Source organism: Notamacropus eugenii, chromosome 3 (genome assembly GCF_028372415.1).
Source record: "Notamacropus eugenii isolate mMacEug1 chromosome 3, mMacEug1.pri_v2, whole genome shotgun sequence".
NCBI lineage: Eukaryota > Metazoa > Chordata > Mammalia > Diprotodontia > Macropodidae > Notamacropus > Notamacropus eugenii.
In genome coordinates this window covers 472,864,982-472,886,734 of record NC_092874.1, presented here as the reverse complement: position 1 = coordinate 472,886,734, position 21,753 = coordinate 472,864,982, and the positions used below count along the sequence as shown (strand labels likewise).

The following is a 21,753-nucleotide window of genomic DNA, read 5'->3' as shown; positions in this document are numbered from 1 at the left end:
ACAGAATAAAGCCACAGGCCAGGAGCACTTTGCAGCCCTGTCTGCTGGTGGGTTCCTCCCACCTGACTCTAAGGTGGTGTGGTGCCTCCTCTGAGATCACCCTTCATCTGCTGTTGAGCTTGTATGTAGCTGGTGATTGACAGGGCTTCATGCCTGTGTGGTCCTAGAGGATTGTTTCTGTCTTGGTATCCTCATTACTTGCCTGGCACATAGTAGGGCTTTGATAAATGATTATTGACTGCCTGAAGCAGGATTCCCCCCTTGAAGCTCCATTTCTGCCTATGGAAGTGAGTCCCCCTACGTTAAATCTCAGTCACACTTTGTGCTGACAATCCCTGGGGTACAATCTCCCCAACTCGAGTCTGTGCCTCCAATCTCTGTTGCCTCAACTGGTCAGCTAGGGCCTTGTGATTCCCTCTTGGCCCTGGGATAAAAAGCTGGCTCCTTGGGGAGGCTTTGAAAGTCCTTCTCCATGTAGCCCTGGTCCATCTCCCCAGGCTTGACAGATGACACTCATCATGCCCTGAGCACTGTCCCTTCTCACCTCTGCCTTTTGCTCAGGCACGGTCCTTTTGCATGAAATCTCTCCTGATGCCCCCTAACCCCCACTGCGGTGGTCTCCCCAAACAACTTGTATTTCACTACATTTACTCTGTCTACGTGTGTTTGTCTCCTCCCATGATGTCTAGGGATCAATTCTGTCTTGGTCCTTGCATCTGGCCCAGAGCAGGGGTTTAATAAGCACTCAATTCATCCCTGTACTTCCTTTTGTGATCTCAGCATCATGCTGTGTGGCTCCCTCTTAGTCTAGGATCAATGTGCACCTTAAAGGCCTTCCCAACTTGGCCCCAACAACCTCCTTTACACAGTTTACCCTCTGGCCTTTCTTCACATTCCACACTCTCTCCCAAAGGTATTTCACTGCCCTGTCCCCCATGCCTGGAATTCACCTCCTTTTCACCTTTTAGAACTCTATTGCCTTCAAAGCTCAGCTTACACCCTGCATCCATGAAGCACCCAGTGGCGCCTCTCCCCCAAAACTACCTTGTGCATGCTTATGTCCTTGCACATTGACTGACTTCACCAGCAAAGTGCATAATTCAGTTCAAACATCCTGTCAGGAAGCTGTGCCTGATCTCCCCAGCTGCAGGACCCTTCTCTCTAGTGACCTGGGAGGCTGCACAGTATCTTGTATGTACCTATTTGTGTCAAGGCCATGTTCACTGACAGAGTGTAAATTGAGGGAAGGGGCTACTTTACTTTGGGGTTTGTATGCCCTTAATAAATACTGGTTGACAGACATTGACTGAAGTTATGAAGAGGCACATTTGGGCTTCAGGACAGAAGCAGAAAGAGTCCTTACCTTCATTGTCTTATCTTCAAAGGGGAGGTGGATGACCCTGGTTGTTGGGAACTCTGGCAGGCCACTTGGAAGAGCCTGTGGTTCCTCACCTACTTCACAGATGAAAAGTATCCCATTCTCCATTCTCACCGGAGAGGCAGGCCTTCTCTTTGCAAATCTAATCTCTTAGGGGTCCTCTTCCTTCAGCTTTCATCTTTGAAATCCTCTTCTACAGTCTTACTGAATGCTTTTTCTCACAGTGCTGCCAGCAGGGAGATAGTGCGAGATTGTGTGTTGGGTTTGCTGGGGGGAAGGGGACGTAGCAGGAAGGACAAGTTCTGGACCTGCCATTTCGAAGACAGGCACCTCTTCAGCAAATGCTAGAGAGCCTTGTGGGTCAAGGATGGGCATCATATTAGATGGAGAAACAGGCTTGGAAATCATCCACTTTACAGCATTAGAACTTTCCACGTTCCCAAAGATCTCACCTGCTAACAACTGTATAGCTTTTTCAGTCTGTCCTCTTTGGCCCCTCTCCAGCCTTTAGCCCCACTGAGCACCCATTTCTCTGTACACCACTCTTTGGCTTTTCCTCCTGAGGTCTCCTTGACCTACTCTGCCGGTTTCTCTTCGCACCCACTAAGCTCGGATTCTCCTCCCTACACAGGTTTTCCTTTCTTGATCTCAGAGCTCCTTTTTGTCTCTGAAGGTGTCTAACCAGCCTTCTCTCTCTCCTGGCACATTACCAACTGCCAACCCACCATCTTTACCTCGTTGTCCCAGGACCAGAAAACTAGTACAAAGGTGAAGCATGGGATCTGAACTTGGGAGGCTGGACTCCAAGGCAAGCACCGTGCCCTGGGACATCACTTTCAATAGTGCTTCTCCCCCACTGCTAACCCTAAAATGACCAACCTTCCCCTCCCCTCCTCACTCATTCCTGAACCCTCCCGTGGCTTGGACTCTTGGCTGGCCACTGAGACCATCTCCACCATCTTCCTAGTGGCCAGATTTAGGGGCCTCTAGTGCTGTTGATCCCCCAAGATGGACAGTGACCCCAAGTTCTGCTCTCATTCTGAGGGCTCCTCAGTCAATCCCCTTCCACCTTAGGGGAGGGGCCTGCCCTGGCCCTCTTCTTATGCTTTCTCTTGGTGATCTCATCCACCCTGATGGCTGGAACTAACACCTACAAGCAGAAAGCTCCAAATACTTCTCAGACTCTCACCCTCCATCTCCAGCTGCTTGTCGGCACCAACATTGCAAATAAAACCTACTGGATGCTCATCTCCTCTCCCCGTTCAGCTTCCTTACTCATATTGATACTGACCCCTGCACAGGTTAGCACAGACCCTCGTCTCACCTGAATTACTGAAGTAGCCTCCTGATCCATAACCCATCCTTCATGCTGTTGTCAAAGTAAGCTTTCTTTAAAAGCCATTGGCAGCTGCCCTTCTGCAATTAAAAGCTTCTTAGCTTGACATTCTAGGCCTCAGCAATCTGAACCCAACCAATCTTCCCAGACTTGCTTCCCGTGACTCCCCCTTCACACCCTCCAGGCATAGTTGCGACGATGCAGTTTCCCTGAGTCAGCCTCCTGATGTGTGATTCTGCCAGTCTCCATTCTCTGGTCATTCTGACCCTTCTTTAAATCATTTCCTATCATGTTTGTGTACATCTCCCACATTCCCTACACCAACTGGATTTTAATTTCTTGGAGGGCACAGACTTTATTTTTTAACCAATGAGTGCCTTGTGTATAAGAAGTATTCACAAAATGTGGGACTGAATTTTCCAACCATTACTTGTCCATCAAAGACAAGAAATTCATTAATTCTACCTACACATGTGATGGCTGTTCAAGGACCACTGGGGAGGAGGAGTGCTGACTCAAGGCCAAGGGAGTGCAGTTGTACCCGTCAATGCTCACTTTCCAACCGACACTGGCCCCAGGAACAGCTCACAGTGACAGGTTTTAATCCTTTGGTGACTCCTTCCCTCCCCTCCCCTGCAAGGCTCCAGAAGCTCCTGGTCCTCTCAGCTGAAGTTTAAAAATTGGTGATTCTTACAGTGGCCACGTTTACATGCAAATCATGGTGGCCATCCCTTCATTGTCTTGTTACACTGAGCCACGTTTCCCTTAGAATTCTTTCTATGAAGAGTCACTTTAGTCCAAGGAAGGAGCTTGAAGGAAGGGGTGTTGATCGCTAGTGTGGGTGTCTGACCAAAGGGGACTTTCCCCTGAACATTCCTGGCCTTTCAGGGTTTTCCTCCATCTCACCGCACCACTGGTTCTTTGGTTGGATTTCTCAAGAGCAGCCTTCTTGCTCTAATTCTGACCCAATTAAAGAGCTCATGGGTGCAAGACACAATGGATCCATTAATGGATCTTTCTTTTTCAAGTCAATCTTGTGAAACTACTGGTGGTGTCTAAAATCTAAAGAAATGGCCATTGTTCTACCCCAGGCAGACAGAAGTCCCAACCCCTGCCAATGGCCTTCGCTGAGGACGACAGACTTCTATCTGCAAATAAAGGTTCAAGGAAGCAGGGCAGGATGGGTTAGGCAGGGCTCCAAAGAACTCAGCGACAGCCCTCAGTGGTCTGGAAAGTGTCTGTTTAATAGCATCCTCCCCTGCCTATTCCCTCCCCTCCCCACCATGACTCCTCAGTTCTCATCCCAAAGGTACGCAGCAGATGAAATACAATTGACAGTGTACAACTTCCCTACTCCTCAGAGCGTCGGGCCTTGGACGTCCCATGACAACAGACTAGGACCTCAGCTGTGCCGTGACCCATGCAGTAAAGCAAGTTTATATACATTTAACATTTTCTGATATAAATTTAAATATTTTACAAAAAAGTTTCCATTAAAACATATAAAGTTCACTGAACATATTGCCCTAGCCCCACACGTCTCTCTTAAAAATATAAACGTTATTTGATTTTCAGGGTTAATGTGTTTGAATTGCACCACGGAGAAGGCACTTGTGTTGCAAGATGTCTTGAGCAAGTCCATGGAGAAGCAGGCACAGGAGCCATCTCCTCCTCTGCTCCTCTGGGCATCAGCAGCTAGCCCTAAGCCTTCAGACGATGACAAGGGGGAGCGGAGGGGAGCTGGGATTCTACGGCTCAAAAATCATAGGGGTCGACCAGCTTTTCCTCTAGAATCAAACTGCTAATAAAAACCAATTCATTCACAGATTCAAACCGGTTTCATTCTCTCATAAATTACACGATAAAAGGATGCCACTTTAATCACCAAACAAAAATATTACTGAACAGCTGGGTATTCAAACGGTTTGTGTCAATGGTGGGGAAAAGTCTGAGTTGACCCAAGCCCGGGGAGAGGCCCAGATGGGCAGAGTCCCAAGTGAGGAGGCCACAGACAGAGTGCTGCTGTCTATTGCTGGGACAAAAGGGCTGTCCGATTGGCCTTCATCTTCTCCAGCCTCTTCATTAGGTGACTGTTGGTCATCTCCATTTCCTCTATCTTATCCAGGGCCGTCCGTAACTGTACAGAGAAACAGCAAAGCTCAGGCACCATACGACACCAAGCTGTCCATACTCAATTCAGTCCCCAAGACAAACACCTGTACTCAGGTGGAGGTGGGAAATGCAAAGCACTAAAAAAGGCTCATGGCCCCCAGGAGAGAAAACAGAAAGAAGGTCTCATTGTGAGAACAATGGGAGAACTCTTGGGAAACAAAGCCATAGTGAAGATGGCCCTTGATGGGGCTGAGAGGGCCTACAGAAAGTGCAGTGACTGGAGCAGCCTTGGACACCCAATGGTGAGCGTCTGAGCCATGTGCTAGGGGTCACGCTTGGTCTTTAGGAAGGTGATTTTGGCAGATTTGTGGAAGGCAGACTGGAGGAGAGGAAGGCTCAGAAATACCTGAGCCCAGCTGGGAATTGTTGCTGGAGTCCAGGTAAAAGGGCTGAGTAGCCAAGAAAGAGAGAGATGCGAAAGGTGCAGAGGAGCAGCAGGAGTGCTGCCTGCTACTGGATCAGTCATGGGAGGTGGGAGAATGGAAATGGAAGTGCCAGGGATGATTTGGGGAGTCTGCTTTAGAGAGAAGCTGATTCCATTTGGAGGGTGCTCAATTAGAGATGCCCATAGTTCATCTGGACAGACATGTCCAGCTGGCACTAGGGAAGGAGAACTGGAACTCAGGAGAGAGATGCATTCAGGCTGGATAAATGGATCTGGTAACAGGACCAACTTCTGTGAGAGCATGACCAGGAGGATAATGGGGCAAGGACTTTGCTTGGGCTTTTGGGCTTCCCCAGGCTAGGCAGGGCCATCCCTAAGTCAGGTATATGGACACTGTGGCCCATTCTGAGGCACCGGAATGCAGCCTCTGTCAGGCTGACCCTCCAAATAGCCACGGGCCAGAAGTGCTCAACCAAAGGACCCGTGGAAATACCCACTTCATTTGTCAGATACACCAATGATCAGTGTTCTGCCTCCCTTGCCCTTCTCTTTCCTTCCCTTCCTCCCTCCCTCCTGCCATCCCAGAAACCACACACAAAGCTTGGACTCTCAGGTCTCTTCAAATGCAGGTGCCACCCCTCGAGATCTCCTCTAAAGCAAGTACCTCACGCTGAAGCCTCCTCTTGTCTGCTTTGAGTTCGTCCTCCACTTTCTCCGCGTTCTCTGCTGCATTCTTGTACCTTGCCACCTGCCCTTCCAGCCTCCCAATCTGTAAGCAGGAGCCACCTGTGAGGCCACATCTTCCAGCATGCTCCCCCCTAACCTGGAGCCCATGGAAGGAGGCTGGCAGCAGGAGAGCCAGTTGGCACAGTGAGAAACCACTGGCAGAAACATCATGTAACCAGCATCTGAGTAATGTACCGAGCCCACAGTCACTGCCAGAGACTCATGGGTCCACTGGAACAGAGCGCTATTTATAAATCCAAACACCCCACCGCCCCACCCCAGGATTCCAGCTGGACAATCCTCAGGGGGCTGGGCCACTTCCCACGTTCAAGTTTTGTGGTTCTCCATCTCTTGGGGGCTGAGGCAACAGTCATTCAAGGGGCTAAAGGAGACAGAGTTGGAGCAAGAGCATGGACTTGGATCCCAAGGGATTTTCATTTGGACTACTAGTCTCTTAAACTTTTCCCCCATAATACTTGTTAACTGGAGAAACTATGTTTTGGATCCTCCTACTGGCTACTATAAGTCAGCCACAGAATGAGATTCTGGCCAATACGGAGGGGTTCAGGGGCACTGGATGTCCTGTGTCCAAACAGTCATTTGATACACCTGAGGAGGGTCTCAAGCCTGGGCAAAGTGGGATCAGGAGCAGAACACAGCAAATAGGATGGAGTCACTGAAATGAGGAACAGGCTTAGCCCCAGGGGCCAGAACTGGGAGCAATGTGGGGGCCGAGGCAATGACAAGCACACCCTGTGAGGAATGGAGGCTGTGACAGATGCCCCTTTCCAGCAGGGGCCCCCTTTCAGAATGGGCTAGACTAAATGGCTGGAGGTCCCCTCCAGCTCCAAAATGAAAGGATGCATCCCAGAAAACACTCACATTTTGCTCCATGGTTGTTATATCTTGTTCTGCTTTGGAAAGTTTGAATTTGTATTCACTAATTTGTCTGTTGGCATCTCCTGGAACAAAAGACAGTGATGAGGGCTCCAAGCAGGTGTCAGAAGCCACGGCCTGTGTGTCTGCCTCTGTGGAGACCCAGCCCCCAACAGGGGTTCTGGCTCCCAGTCTTCCTCCTCTGTAGCCCCTTCCCCATCCTCTAAGATGGTTCTCTATTCAAAAGTCTTCAGTGGGCCCCAAATACATAAAATGTAGACCCTGGATCCTGGCATTCGGTGGGAGCCCCAGCTCATCCAGCTGGACCCCTTTCAGCCTGGCCTGTCTGGACAACGCAGCCTGTGCCACCCCAAAGCCTAGATCAGGTGCTTGCCTTCCTCTCCCCCATCTCCAAAGGCTGAAGACCTCACCTCCCGCTCCAGGCCCACCTGAGGTCCCTCCACATGCCCTTGTCTTCTGCATGGCTCTCATTACTCGGGTACCATAGGTACACATCATAAATGCTGAACTCACAAAGGGCAGGGAGAGAACTGGGACTCATTCCCCAGGGATGGTGCTGGGGGCCTTCACCATCCTGGTGAAAGAGAAAAGCAATGGGGCTGGGAGTCCCCTGACTGAAGGGCACTGAGACAGCCATTTGTCAGCCACACAAGACAGGGCCATGGGTTGATATTAGAAAGGGAAGCAGCGCTGATGAAGCACCTACTATGTGCCAGGCTCTGTGCTAAGGTCAGTTGATCTTCATAAAAACCCTGAGAGGGAAGGGCTATAATTATTCCCATTTTACAGATGAGGCAGACAGAGGCAAACTGACTTGCCTCTCATGTTCCACGGCTAGGAAGTGTCTGAGACGGAATCTGAACTCGGGCCTAGCCATCTGTGCATAATGGTGCCTTCTCCCGGCCCACAACAGAAAATGAGGGCATCTCCATCTCCTTCTTTTGATTCATATAAACACAAAGAAAGATCCCAATCCAGCGCTAAAAATGGTCATTTCCACAGGGGGTATTTGTCTCCCTGCTCCCTCCCGGGCAAGGTGCAGAGGATGGGCGCAGGTGAGTGCTGGGGGGTGCACTTCTGGGGAGAGATGGGGCTGCAGGCAAGGACAGTGGATGTGATGTCGCCTGAGGCCAGGCCCCTGCATGTCCGGCTGAGAGCCTTCTCTCTCCCAAAAGCAGAAGAGATGATTATTTTTGAGTCATCTTAATGATCATTTGATTCTTTAAAGAAATCCCATTCTAGATTTCATTCTCACTAACGAAAATGAAAGCAGTGCGTGGTGGGTACCTGGACTTGGAGGCCACAGATTTCAAAGGCTCAGAGCCAGTACCCCAGAGCCTGAAGGGTCATTACTGATCAACCCAGCCCAGGGCTCCAAAACTGTGCTCTTAAAACACAAGTGAAACAAGTTTTGATGAGTCCAAAGGGGAGAAGGAAGGCATCCAAGGAGGCTGCCCTGTGTGGAAAGAGAAGCCCATAACCAGCTTCAGTTCTTAAATGATTCTTTTGACTTAGACAAAGACAGAGATGTGCTTATCCAATCTAAGGAGACCACAAAGCTGGGAGCGAGGGCCGACACCCTGAGTGAGAGAGCCAGGACCTCTGGAGCCTGAGTCCCTGGCACAATCAAAGAAATGAAGTATAAAGGTAAGAAATATGAAGCCTTAGCTTATACAAAACAGCCTCCTAAGTGCAGACTGGCAGTGGGGGGAGGCGGAAGAGGAAGGGAGAGTGTTTCCTGATGGCAATTTTCTTTAAAAAGGTCTGAGGGCAAATCAGTAAACCCTGAGGGCTGAGGAGCTGAATGAAGCCGTTGCATCGGGGTCCCAGCCTGTGGCCTGCACTCCGGACGTGAGGTCGGGCTTGCTAAGCACCACTATCGCTGGGCCTGAGTTAGAGGATGAGGAGGGAGATAAACTAAGGGAACTTTCGTAGCTGAGATGTCAGCAGGACTGTGCCCTGAGATCCTTCCAAGGACAAAGGACCACTCGACTCCTGGGCGTGGTTATTCTCTTTTTGAATTTTATGGTTTTCTCCAAGTTTAATGAACTTCAAGTATTTCCTGAGTGTTGAGATGAAAAAAATTATTTTCCTGACATCAGCAAACATCTGGCCATTAAAAAACAAAGTTAAAAATATAATTTTTTTAAAAAAAGAACCCTATCTGAGGACTTTCATGGCCTCTTAAGTTCAATGTGTGACATGACAACCAGGCTTTCCTAAGAGAGGTCAGGTCTCCTGGGATGGACAGGGAGGCATCCTCTGCCCCACTCAGACCACAGAAATGGGGGGCTGTGCTCTGAGTATCACCTGTTCAGGTCACTGAGAGGTTGAAGGGAAACCAGGATCCTGAGGTGCCATGACAGCTGTCCCAGTGAGGGAAGGAAGACCACCCTTGTCCTGATTGACCACAGAGGGCACAACTGGGGAGCCAACCTGGGAATGCCCAGAGGCTTGATGGGAGGTAAAACTTACCCCCACCTCCACGACTAGCGGCAGAGAGAAGAAGGGAGAGAGAGGGTGGTATACAGAGTTACATCTGTGTGGATGTACATGGGTCTAGTTCAGGGATGGGGAACCTGTGGCCTCAAGGTCACATGTATCCCTCTAGTTCCTCAGCTGCGACCTTATGACTGAACCCAAACTTCATAGAACAATGCCCTTAATGAGAGGATTTGTTCTGTAAAACTTGGACTCAACTAAAAGGCCTCACCTGAGGACCCAGAAGGTCACAAGTAGCCTCAAGGCTGCAGGTTCCCCATCCCTGCTCTACTTTCTCACCCCAACACAGGACGGGGATCTTTAATGAAAATGCAAGAAGACAACTGGGCCAGCTTTCCCTGACCACTTGCTTCAGCCCACAACACCTTCCTTTCACAAAAGAAAGGAACACAAGTGCCAATATGTCTACTGTGAATTGATAATGAAAAAGCATTTGATTAGGGGGAGGAAGCCCTGGAGAGCTGAGCCTGGAGACCCCTCTGCACCTGGGCCTCAAACAGAGAACCACAAGGAGGATGGTCCCTGAAGGCTTTCCTACAGCTGATCTGCAGCTCACCTTGTGCTGAGCAGCCTGAGACCCCTGAGTCCTCACTACCTGAAGACCTCACGAATGAAAACCCTAAAAACATACCCAGGAGATCCAGAGGAGAAAGAGGGAGGAACACAGGGTGCTGGGGGGGGGGGGGGGGGGGGCCTTCCCCCTCCCCAAACTCTGGCTCGCCACCTACTCTGCATCTCGATGAGCTGCAGGTCGGAGCCGTTCTCCAATCCCCCAGGGTCTCCAAATGGGCCGTCATGCCGGGAGCTCTTCTGCCTTTCTTCTTCCAGCTGCAGCTTCAGCTTTCTGATCTGAAATCCGGACAGATACCATAACACAAGGGCCCTCTGCCACCTGAGCTTTCTAGGCAAAACTTCAGGCTGGCTCCAGGAGGGCTAGGCCAAGAAGCACCAGGAGCACTTCTCCACAATGCAAACCCACCTCCCATTACCAATTGTGTCCTCTCTGAAGGGAGAGGGAGCTGGTCTTCATTTTTAGGGCTGCTGTGGATGTTCTAATCACAAATGTTCACCGCCTCATCCATACCTTCGTGATGGGACAAGGGGAGAGCAAGGCACACTGTTGAGCTTGGCCTGACGCCCTTGGCACAAAGTGGTCCCATGCCTGCTTTGGGGCTGGTTTCCTCGCTCCTCATAAATTTAACAGCTCATGGACATATGACTCAAGGACTTCTTAAGTGCCCTAAGCCCAAGAAAACCTTAGTTCCAGACCAAGATAAATGAAGGCCTATACACCCTCTTTTAATACAAACTGCCTTTCTGAGATCTTGAGAGCCAGCCCCAAAGGCCGGCTCGCCCCCACTGCCCTATTTGAGAGACAGAGCTCCTGAAGAGGTTCAGGGAAGGCCACTAACTCCCAAGGAATTTGAAGGTGGGGATGGCTAAGCCCATCCAACAAATTACAGATCAGGAAAAAGATGCACATGTTGGATTAATCTTGAAAGGGAAAACAGAGTAAAGCCATGACCCCCAAAGAAAATACCACCTTGTTTAGAAATAGAGTTTTATTTTTCAGACTTTATAATCCAGAAATACTAAAGATGTTTTGAAGTCTAGGCCTTTGGGGTGGGGGGGTGGGGGAGAGGAAATCCAGCCAACTCCCATCTTCTACAACAAGGAGATAAAGGCCTCAGGGGTTCTAGGACTTGTGACCTGGGGTCACACAAGTCCAAGTCTGGTAGAGTTGAACTCTGAACCTTGGCCCCAGGACACTTTCCTTTCCTTATTGAACATCTGCACCACAAGTAGCACACAAAGCACTCATCTTTACCTGAGACAGCAGCTCCTCTTTTTCTCCAGCAAGTTTTCGTAGCCTTACATCTAAGATGAACCAAAAAACAGGAAAGAAGGTAAAATTTTAATTATTTGAGTTATTTCTGAATAAGTGATAATGCTTAGAATTCGTGGCTAATTACAACACACCCTCTCAAGCACATTTAAAGAAATACATCATGAGAATATAAAAAGAAAGCACAGTCTCCTTGTAAAAGACTCCAAGCACTCATCAAATCTTGGATCCCATTTCCACCCCACAGAGAGAACTTCCCTAAGACCCAGGAGAATCCCAACAGGAAACATGAAGGTGCCTGTTTAAAACTGGCATCACCTCATCAGAAGGAAGCAGGTTAATCCAATAACCCCAGTGCTGCCGATTTCCAAAGGAAATAGACTCTAAAATCTCAGTCAAAGATATGAGAGATTAGGGCTTTTCATGGGATGAGTGACAACACCTCCAGGTCTGGGTCCCAGGTAGCAGGGAACAGGAGAAGGGTGAAGGAGACTTTAGAGGTCAGGCCCAGCCCTCCTCATTTGAGGAGGAATTCACAGGGCATCCTGCCCCACAACCAGACCCTCCCTCGTCCCCTGTATTATCAGCCATCTAGAATACTGGGAAGAAGACACAAGGCAGGCCCAGAAACAACTGATACCCAGGTCTAACTGGCCCCTGCCATAGGCTGTCCCTGCCAGCAACAGGCCTTTAGTGACTGAAGCTGCCAAAATGCAAACTCCTCTCTGACAGTGGCAGCCTGGAGACTTCCAGGTCAGCAGTCAAAGCCCCAGGGCATTCTTCCTACAGAATATCAGACCTGCACTAGGCCTCTTTTCTCTCCTCACCCAGCCCTCCATGGTCCCAATTCATGGCCTAACCACTACTTTTCTGTCCAGTCATGCTATTGCGGTCAAAAGCTCCCTTCAATCAATTTTACCTGCCTGCATCTCTCGCCTGCCATGGTCCCTGCTAAGCATCTCGTTTCCCTACAAAGACTCCTAAAAGAAACCCAGCATTCCCTTTAAAAAATGAATGAGGGAACCTCACTGCACTTTGTCAGTCTATGTCAATATCCCCTTTCTTTTGAGAGGATTGTGCTCTGGGCAGAAGGGCAGCCTGTCCTATCAACGGGGATTGCATCAGACTTAGAAGAGCTTCTCTGTGATCCAGAGATTAACAAAGAACGAAAGCAGAGAAGTGAAACACCGGCAAGAAGGGAGCCTCCAATGCACATGCAAGGCTCCCTTTGCTCCCTCTTTTCCAGAAATTATGTGGACACCTAACCCACTTCTGTTCAGCTTCCCAATGGTTAGTTCAGATACAGGCTTCTTGGCTGAAAGGAGGCCCTTGAGTGTCTCTTCTGAGCAAGACCCAGTGAGAGCGGTCAGGCATCTTTCTGATTCCAGTCTAGGCTATGGTCCAGAAGAGCTTCAGGCTGGCTTGGCGTCCCTGTCTGGCACCTGACTGCCCACAAGAGCCACAGATCCCACACACTCACGTTCAGGCAACAGAGACCCGATTCCTCCCAGCCTCTGGGCTTGCTCTTACCTAGGGGCCCTTCCCCTGCGGATTCCAAGACCTGAGCTGCTTCCTGAGATACCACAGTGATGGCACCCCCCATAGACTCATGACTGACATCACCATTTGGAGTGCCATCAGGGATTATGACTAAACCATGCTTCTGAAAGACAAAAAAATCATCAAAGATGAGAACACTCGAGGAAATTAAGCATTCAGTGACGCGGCTGCCCGATGGAGGCCCAGCCGGGACATGTGTGAGGGCCAGTTGGGAATGGAAGTGGTGCCTGGCCTCTGGCAAGTAGTGCTGGGGGGGTCGACAACCGCTCACCTACCTCTCCCGTCTCCAGGGTTTCCTTCAGCTCGGCCAGCTCCTCCCTGAGAGCATCTCGCTCATTCCTAATGCAGTCAAGGGACTCTTTCTGCCTCTCTAGGGCCTGGGTTGGGGCAGAGTTGCAGGGAAAGAAGAGAGAGTGTGACAGACAGCAGAGGTACAGATCTCCCAAGGCCCAGCTGAGCACGGGGACAGAAAGCCAGAGGAATCACCATTTCCAGAAGGACAGGTGCTCATGTGCAAGCTCACAGCGGAGAGCACGCTCACACACACTTGTGCAGTGAGCATGCTCACAGCGGAGAGCATGCTCGCACACACTGATGCAGCGAGCACAGATGCTCACCTTTCCTTTTCAGACTATGAATCAACAGGAAGAGGAAGGAGAAGACAGAACTAGATACATAACCCATGAAGGTTTTCTGGGTGACTTAGCTCAAAGTCTAATTTTTTGGGGGGTGGAGGTGGGAAGGGTGCGGGTGATACAGTCAGATTAAACAGAGGCAGCTAAGGGGTAAAACGGATAGAGCACAGGCTTGGATTCAGGAAGATGAGTTCCAGTCCCTTCTCAGGCACTTGCTAGCTATGTGGCCTTGGGCAAGACCCTTGAGCACTGTCTCAGTCTCTCCCCTGTAGCACCTAACATCGGTGAAGTACTTCGCACAGAGGCTGGTGTGCACTGAGGCTGGAGCTTGGCCGCTGTTCTTATTATTGAAAAACTCAAGAACGCATTTGCTTGATGCCATCAAAAAAGATCACCAGACATCTGTTAGATGAAAACAACTTAGATCTGTTCCATCTGGTGACAGCAGCCACCCTCCTAAGACAGCGACACACAATTAACTTGGGGCTCACGTTCTCAAATCCCAGCAGGGCCTCTTGCTAGTGGTTAAACATTATAATGTGCATGATAGTGCCTGGGCATATATGCTCTTCCCCTACTAGCCTTTCAGATCCTCCAGGGCAGGAGGACACAGCAGCCACTTAGAGCTGTTCATGGAATCTAATTAACTTTGTCCAATAAAAAACCAAATCATATGGAAAAATTACGAGAACACTGTTTCAAAGTGTATGGTGCCTCCCTTGGCAATGCCAAGCTGAGAATGGGCACCACAGCACAACTAAGCTCATTGCAGAACCATGGCAAACCCAGCTGCTCTTTCTGTGGTGCCTGAGAGTGGGTGCCCTGGTGAGATCCTCATCAGAGTCTCCTGAGGAAGGCAGAGCAGGCCCTAGGAGCCTGGCATCACATCACACATAAGGAGGCAGGCCCAGAGAAGTACCTGGGGCCCACCTTCTGACCCCAAGTCCTGTGTTCTTATCACCACTCACCAAGAGGTCACCTCCCATGACCTCCCAGTCTTCCTTAAGGATGATACAAATCTTAAATCTTAAAATTCATCCCCAGTGTATAATCAAAACAACCTGAACTCTTTCAAATGCATCTGAGTTCAGGATTCCTGGAAGGGACTTACTCTTACTAAGAAAATTTCTGACTAAGGGTATCAGCACCAAAATGCCATCTGGGTTGAATCTTTCACCTACGTGATGTCTCCTGCATTCATCTCATTAAGTGAAGGTTAGGTGGTGAAGAGTGAGGCTACCAGATCAGCAAACTGGCAGAAGAAATGGGCCAGTACCTCAGCTAATGGCTCCATGGCCACTGAGCAGAGCACCAGGAGAGATGATGGATGAGGCCATGGTCCAGGACAGTTTCTGTCCCCAGAGATGCCTTCCTTCTGGCTTTTTCACACATCCAAGAGTTCACCAAACCAGCCCTTAGTGTTCAGAATTACACAAACACTGACACTTAAACATCAACAGCTTCCCAAATGTGAGACAAGTGAATTATGGGACTAGGACAAAGGAAGCTCCCTGAGGGCAGGACCACCCCCCCCCCCAACTCCTCCCACTCCATCTTCTCAGCACCTTGCAAACACTGGGCTTGAAGAAGGCAACATTTCCACAGATTTCACCATGAAATGCACAAAGGAGGCTTTTCCATGTGCTGAAAGCCACCCACCATCCTGGCTTCTGCTGATAATCTCCATGTGCTCAGCGTCATGCAGAACATGCAATTCTATAAACAGGACAATGGTTGTGCCAAGCCAACAACATGCCATATTGAAACGACTTCTAAACCAAGGCTATCTTCATGCATGATTATTTAGAACAGACCGATGTGGAACCACAAATGGTGGGAGAGCTCTGTCCTGCTTTGGTGGTGGGTGTTTTTGTTTTGGTTTTGTTTCTTCCTGAATGGACTTTCACTTTTCTCTTCCCATAATTGTAGACAGGAATATAAGAAGACATCCATTAAATCCAAGCCTTTCACCAGGAAGTCTGAAACCCCTTAAAATATTTTATGATGGAATCAAGTGAATTGCAACTGACGACACACATATTACATTGACCATCATCACCACAGACCTTGTATTATTACAAGAAAACAATTGTTTTCTTAAATATGATTATTTTAAAAATAAAATTACATATTTCTTTTGAGGTCTAATCTCCTTCCCCTGATGTCAAACTTTATTATTATTAAAGCTGGCAGAAGTCAGGGTGCACAAGGCCAGTAAACTCTTTCTCGAAAAGTATGAGCAAAGCTCTCCCTGGGCAGGCCAAGTGAGCGGCCTTCATGTGGTCTCTGCAGCACAGAGCTAGCTGAAGGAGGTGGAGAAGAAATTATAGGAGAGAGCCAGACCAATGCTGAACTTTGGCCCATGGACAGAAAATGGGCATATTATACTCACTAAGCAACTAAATTCAAAGACTAAAGCTGAAGCTTCAGGCATGTGTCTTGTAAATGGTGACACTGCTTCTTTCATGGAAGGAGATCCCCCCACACCCTGAGAACAAAAATTCCCCTTGGGTTAAGAAAATCCATTAGTTAACCTTGATTGTTAGAGAAGACAGCAGCTTCCCAGGACCATTTTGGAGCTTAGGAATATAGGGGCCATGAGACCTAATTCTGCCATCACAGTAAAGCTCTCTAACAAAAGGGTCCCTTTTGGACAGGTACCATCTTAAGGCTACAGCAGCCACAGCCCCTAGAGTGCCAAAACCTGCCTAAGAAAGTTTTTGTTTTTTCACTGAATGGTTTAGGGGCTGAGAGCCTTTCAGTTCTGACATGCTCCCTGATAAAACTGGACAGGAAAAACCTACCTAAATGCAAATAAATTTCAAAGATAAAAATCCAGTCTTTTAGCTCCTCTTACAGTAAAACTGAGACTTCCTATCTACCTTCAGTTGTGGGCAGCCCAAGGATTGACGAGATATAAAATGCTGCCCATTCTTCCCCTCATTTCTTTGGTGCTGGACTCCCCTCTGGGTTTGCATTTAGATGCACAGGGCCACAGCAGAACCCTGGGGCCCACCCCAGTTTGTTTCCCCAGCTCAGAGCTGGCTGAGCTGCCTGTCCTGCCCTGTCACTCCGGTGGATTACCAGGGGCCTCTGGATTTGCCTGAAGTGCCATTTACTAAGTGGTTCTTGTGAACAACGAGGGACTCTCTGTGCGAGCAGTGGGAGGGACAGGTCTCATCACCTCCCCATTGGTTCACAATTGATGCTGACTGAATATGCAGATACATTGGGGGGCGGGGCTGGGGGAAATGGAAAAAACTAACCCACATCGGTCTGTTCCAAACAGCACACTTTCCCCAAAGCCCAAGTTCTTCTCATACCCCAATTTTTTTATCTTTCCAAATAAGTGTCTCCTGGAGGTCAAACAACTCTTTGGTTATGGTGTCTACTCTCTGCTGCATGCATCGCTTCTCCTGCAGAGGAAAAGAAATAACCAAGAAGCAGAAAGAAAACAGGAGGCAAGGAAACCGGAAAACCAAGGAAGAAACAGAACCGCAAAGTGGTCAAGGGAAAGATGAGCAGAGCAGGACAGGGCTGTGACTGCCTTGCAGAGGAGAAGGCAGGAAGTGACTCGCCCAGGATCACCCAGCTATTAAAAGGACCTAGATTCAAACTGAGCAAGCTCCGAGCTCTGTCCGTAATCACACACTCATTACTCTGTATGTCTCAAAAAAACAGGCAAGAGGCCCAAGAGCAAAGATGGCTGGGATTGGGATGCCATGACTTCTCTTCTCCCCTTTTTTCAAAATCGAACAAAAGAGCTGAGAGAAGCGCTGCGGCAGGGGGACAGCAAGGGGACAGCAGGGGGACAGCAGGGTCTGTCACACCCAGGGCACCCTCCACGTGTAATCCCTGATGCTGGCCTGAATGGTGGAAAGGACTCTGAGTTGTCAACCTCAAGAAGGCTGAGCCCTTCCCAAGGAGAGAATATCAACCACCAAAGGCAGAAGCACAAAGCCTTCTCCACTCATCCAGACAGTACAACGGACCCTTGCATCCCCTGCGCCACTGACCAGACACCTTCCCACCTTACTGGACAACATGAGAGTAAAGCATCAGCGAGTCAACATGAGCCAATTACCATCAGTGTTCACTAAGAATCTGAATCGACGTTGGGCAGGAAAACGTACAAATTAAAATGCAGCTCTGTTCTTCTCCCCTCCGTGGCAGAGCCCTCAGTCTTCAGGGGACTTTCTGGGCACCTCCTGCACCCCTTTGTTCACTGCTGCCTCTCTGTGCTGCCTGTGCTCCCCACCCAATCTCCAAGAACAGACCAGAACAGGAAGATCCAGCTCCATTACACTGTTGTCATGACATGGTGCATGGGCATGAAGAAGAGCCAAAATAAACCCAGAGCTTGTGGTAACCCATCCACCTTACAGGCCATGGGCATCTGAGGAGTTGGACATGACAAAAAGGAGAGTGATTCTATCAGGGTGAGCAGAGTGGGTGTTGCCCTGGCAGGGCTCTACAGCAAAGTCTCTGACAGTGGCTCTGATCTGTCGAGCCAGAGAGGTCTTCTGAGAACATCCCATGTGCTAAGGGCCTCCTGGAGGCTGCCAGAAAGCAGGCATCTCAGCAGCAAATACAAGGAATGACCCAGAGAGAAGTCTATAGTAACCCTGAGCTCTCCTAAGTCCTAATTCTGAAAGGAAGGCTGAGTATCGCCCAGAATTGACAAGGCCACTGCTCCCTTTAGGAAAGGAGAGAAAACCAAGAGGAAGGCTCAGCAGGTGACACACTAAGGCCACAATTGAGTTAACTAATAGAAGAACCCCTACTTTGGACAATAACAAGCTCTGAGCCAACTAGAGACAAAATGGAGGGAATCTTCTCTGTGTCTCCCTTCTAGGCCAGGAGACATCCAGGGTGTTTTGGGATCCAGGAGCCCGGCCACTGTCAGGGACAGAGTAGAGTTCAGAGAGGATGCATGGGTTTCAGCTATTTCCAGGCCTGAGCCCTTGCCCCGCTGTGCCTACCTCGATGAGCTCGTCTCGCTGGCGCAGGCCCTCTTTCAACATCTCCATCTTGTGCTGCAGCACAGTGCACAGGTGCTTCTGACGTTCCAGCTCCTGTCGGCACACAGACAGGACTTCACTCACCTACTAGGGAAGACCAAGGACCCAGCGCCACCCCCACTCGCAGCTAAAACTAGAGAACCCCAACAAGGCTCGCTGGGCTTTTCAACTTGAGTGTCTCATTCAATGATTACAAAATTATTAACCTCGCGGTGAATTAAGTTTCTTGACTCTCAAAGCAGGTTGAGGAATAAGGACATCCCACTGAGATCAGCCTGGGAAAAAGACAACTGGGGGGACGCCAGTGAGTTCTTTCTCCTCATACTTACTGCCGCTCTGTCTGCATGTGTGTGTATGTGTACATGCACACACGCACACGCACACAAGGCCCTGGATATGAATGTCCTAACAACTGGAGCAACACTGATTGGGAATGAGAAAACTCAGAATGATGGGATTTGAAGAAGCTGTGAATGCAAAGAGAAAAAGTACCCTGGGTCTCTGCTTCTTAGGGGATGACAAAGGTGTCTAGGCAAAGTGAGAACTTCCAAATTAGCTTTGGAAAATAGTCTCATAAAAAGCAGATACTTTAGTTAAGGGCTTAAAACATGCACTAACCCAGCAACATCCAAGTATTCTTTTCATTTTTAAACTCAAAATGAGTTACATGAACATGAACAATTCTACTGAGGTCAAGGGGCCAGGAGCAAAAGCACCAATGTCACTGGGTAGTATAGGTTTCATATTCTAGAACAGGTTTCCCAATAGAATACTATATGCCTCTCTTGTGGGTTTTTTCCAAAACACCAACTTTTCCTTCTTATAATGGCCCAGGACAATTCATTATCTTTAACTGTGCTAGTGGGCACCAATACCATCCTGCCCAGCAGGAGGAGCCATAGCTTGGAGTCAGAGAGATTGCCACTCCCAGGCTGGGTAATCTGGGCAAGTCCTTTTATCTCATTAAGGTTCAGTCTCCTCATCTGTAAAATAAGGGCAATACCATGATCTTGGGGCATTGTGCTCCAAGCAGTCTAGAGCAGTGAACGTGAGTCACTCATCTTAGTCTGAAGGACCACACTGGCCACAGAGGAGGCTGGAGTCAACCCCTCCATGTGTCTCATGACAAGTCCGTTCAGTTCTTTTCAAGAGGAATTTAACAGATGCTCAGGGGATACCTTGCTTCTTTAACACTTAAATGAAAGCAATCAATGGATTTCTAGCAATACACAGGTGTTGGATTATTTCTCTTCTGCACTTTTTAGTCATTCCATTCATAGATTATAAACTTGGAAATCCAAATCTCTTACCAACCTCCGGAAAATTATCACCCAACCTCCACCCCCTCATTCATCTCAAGTAACCAGATAACTGTCTCCTCTAACCAAGTAGGATGCTGCTTAACTCTGTTATCAAAGTATCTACAGAGTTTGTAGAAAGAAGTGAATTTACCAGGCCAGGATACTTGGAATTCTGTGGAATAATCCCAGTCACTGAAAAACCAAGAATAATGAAAAAATGGTGTCCTCCAAGGCTTCCAATAACCAGATCTGTACCCTCTGAACTGAAAGGCCCAGCTCTTGAAGCCAGACAACAGGGTCTTGCCACGAATGTTGCTGCCTGATGAGAGGCAGCAGTGCCCAGCGAAGTGGGCAACAAGCCCAACAAAGGCTTACCTTGGACTTCTCCTCATTCTCACGATAGAATTCTGCCATTTGCTCTTCTTGACCCTCAAGCACATCCTTCAGGGTGTCCACTTGGTAGATCAAGTTATTCTTTTCATTGTCAAGCTGGGCATTGGAGACCATGGCTTTCTTGTATTTCTCCTCCACGGCTGCCAAAGAGTCCTAAGGAGAAGGTAAGGAGATGGGTCTTAGGGCCAGGTAGGGCAGGTTCCTCTGGCCACCACAGACCCCAAGCTGGGAGGTTAAAAACACCACAAAGATTGAGATAAGATCAACGTTTTTGCAGAAGATGGACATTTTGAGGGCTCACTCCTGTAAGCAGCAAGCATATACACACACATTTCCATGAAAACCTGAAGTCATTCCTGAGGTTTTATATTTAGAAAAGAGGCCCTCAACAAGCCAGAAACTGTCTAGGGGGAACCTGTGATGGCCAAAGGTGGGGTCATCCTCCTCTGACCTCCTTGGAAGCAACATGGACTTCAGTATGCATGACTTGTAGAATGAAGCACACTGATGTTGCCAATAGTATTTATTAACTTCAAGCAGGCAGGACTCTCTCATCACAGTAAATTCCTAACTCTCTTGGATTTTGACCTATATCCTTAATATTTTCTTAAGAATTTTCTATTATGGGCAGTTTTTGGACAGCTATCTATAGTTATATGAAAAAATGCTCTAAATCACTATTGATTAGAGAAATGCAAGTGAAAACAACTCTGAGGTACCACATCACACTTATCAGAGTGGCTAGCATGACAAAACAGGAAGATGATAAGTGTTGGAGAAGATGTGGGAAAACTGAAACAATAATCATTCATTGTTGGTGGAGCTGTGAACTGAACTGATCATTCAGGAGAACTGAATGGAACTATGCCCAGAGGGCTATAAATCTGCATAGCCTTTGACCCAGCAATACCACTACTGTATCCCAAAGAGATCATAAAAATGGGAAAAGGATCCACATGTACAAAAATATTTATAGCAGCCCTTTTTGTGGTGGCCAAGAATTGGAAATTATGGGGATGTCCACCAACTGGGGAATGACTGAACAAGTTGTGGTATTTGAATGGAATGGAATACCAGTATGGTGAGCAGGCAAATTTCAGAAAAACCTGGAAAGACTTATGGAAACTGATGCTGAGTGAAGTACGCAGAACCAGGAGCACATTGTGTGATGACCAACTTGGATAGACATAGCTCTTCTCAGTAGTAAAATTCCAAAAGACCCACATCGAGAGAAAGAACTGTGGAATCTGAATGCAAATTGAAGCATACAATTTTCTTTCCTTTTTTCTTTCTCATGGTTTATCCCTTTGGTTCTGATTCTTCTTTCACACATGACTAATGTGGAAATATGTTCAATATGACTATACATGTAGAGCCTAGATCAGACTGCATGCTGGCTTGGGAAGGGGGGAGTGGAGAGAGGGGAAAAAAATTAGAACTCAAAATCTTATAAAAGTGAATGCTGAAAACTAATAATAAATAAATAAATATTTTTTAAGAAAAAAGAAAAGAATTTTCTCTTATGTTAGCCTCTCTAAATTATATGAACTTATCTGCTAATAACTATTTCTAATTATCATAAGTTTCTAAATAAAGAAGCA

General features: G+C 48.2%; 1 protein-coding gene across 26 annotated transcripts in view; it reads right to left on the bottom strand.

Annotated features, from left to right (window-relative positions):
- Positions 1-3,937: 3,937 nt before the first annotated feature.
- LRRFIP2 (LRR binding FLII interacting protein 2) overlaps positions 3,938-21,753 on the bottom strand; it is a 119,022-nt gene continuing 101,206 nt past the window's right edge. For 19 of the 26 annotated variants that reach the window (XM_072598910.1, XM_072598909.1, XM_072598932.1 and 16 more), the window contains 10 exons: positions 20,135-20,305; positions 18,420-18,512; positions 16,761-16,853; positions 13,078-13,179; positions 12,773-12,905; positions 11,225-11,274; positions 10,125-10,245; positions 6,880-6,959; positions 5,936-6,040; positions 3,938-4,851 (listed from right to left, as the gene is read on the bottom strand). In XM_072598910.1, the coding sequence (XP_072455011.1) occupies positions 4,741-4,851; positions 5,936-6,040; positions 6,880-6,959; positions 10,125-10,245; positions 11,225-11,274; positions 12,773-12,905; positions 13,078-13,179; positions 16,761-16,853; positions 18,420-18,512; positions 20,135-20,305 (1,059 nt within the window). In that variant the 3' untranslated portion in view covers positions 3,938-4,740. The remainder of the gene's footprint in view (positions 4,852-5,935; positions 6,041-6,879; positions 6,960-10,124; positions 10,246-11,224; positions 11,275-12,772; positions 12,906-13,077; positions 13,180-16,760; positions 16,854-18,419; positions 18,513-20,134; positions 20,306-21,753) is intronic. The other 7 variants (XM_072598917.1, XM_072598922.1, XM_072598934.1 and 4 more) reach the window with 3 other exon arrangements.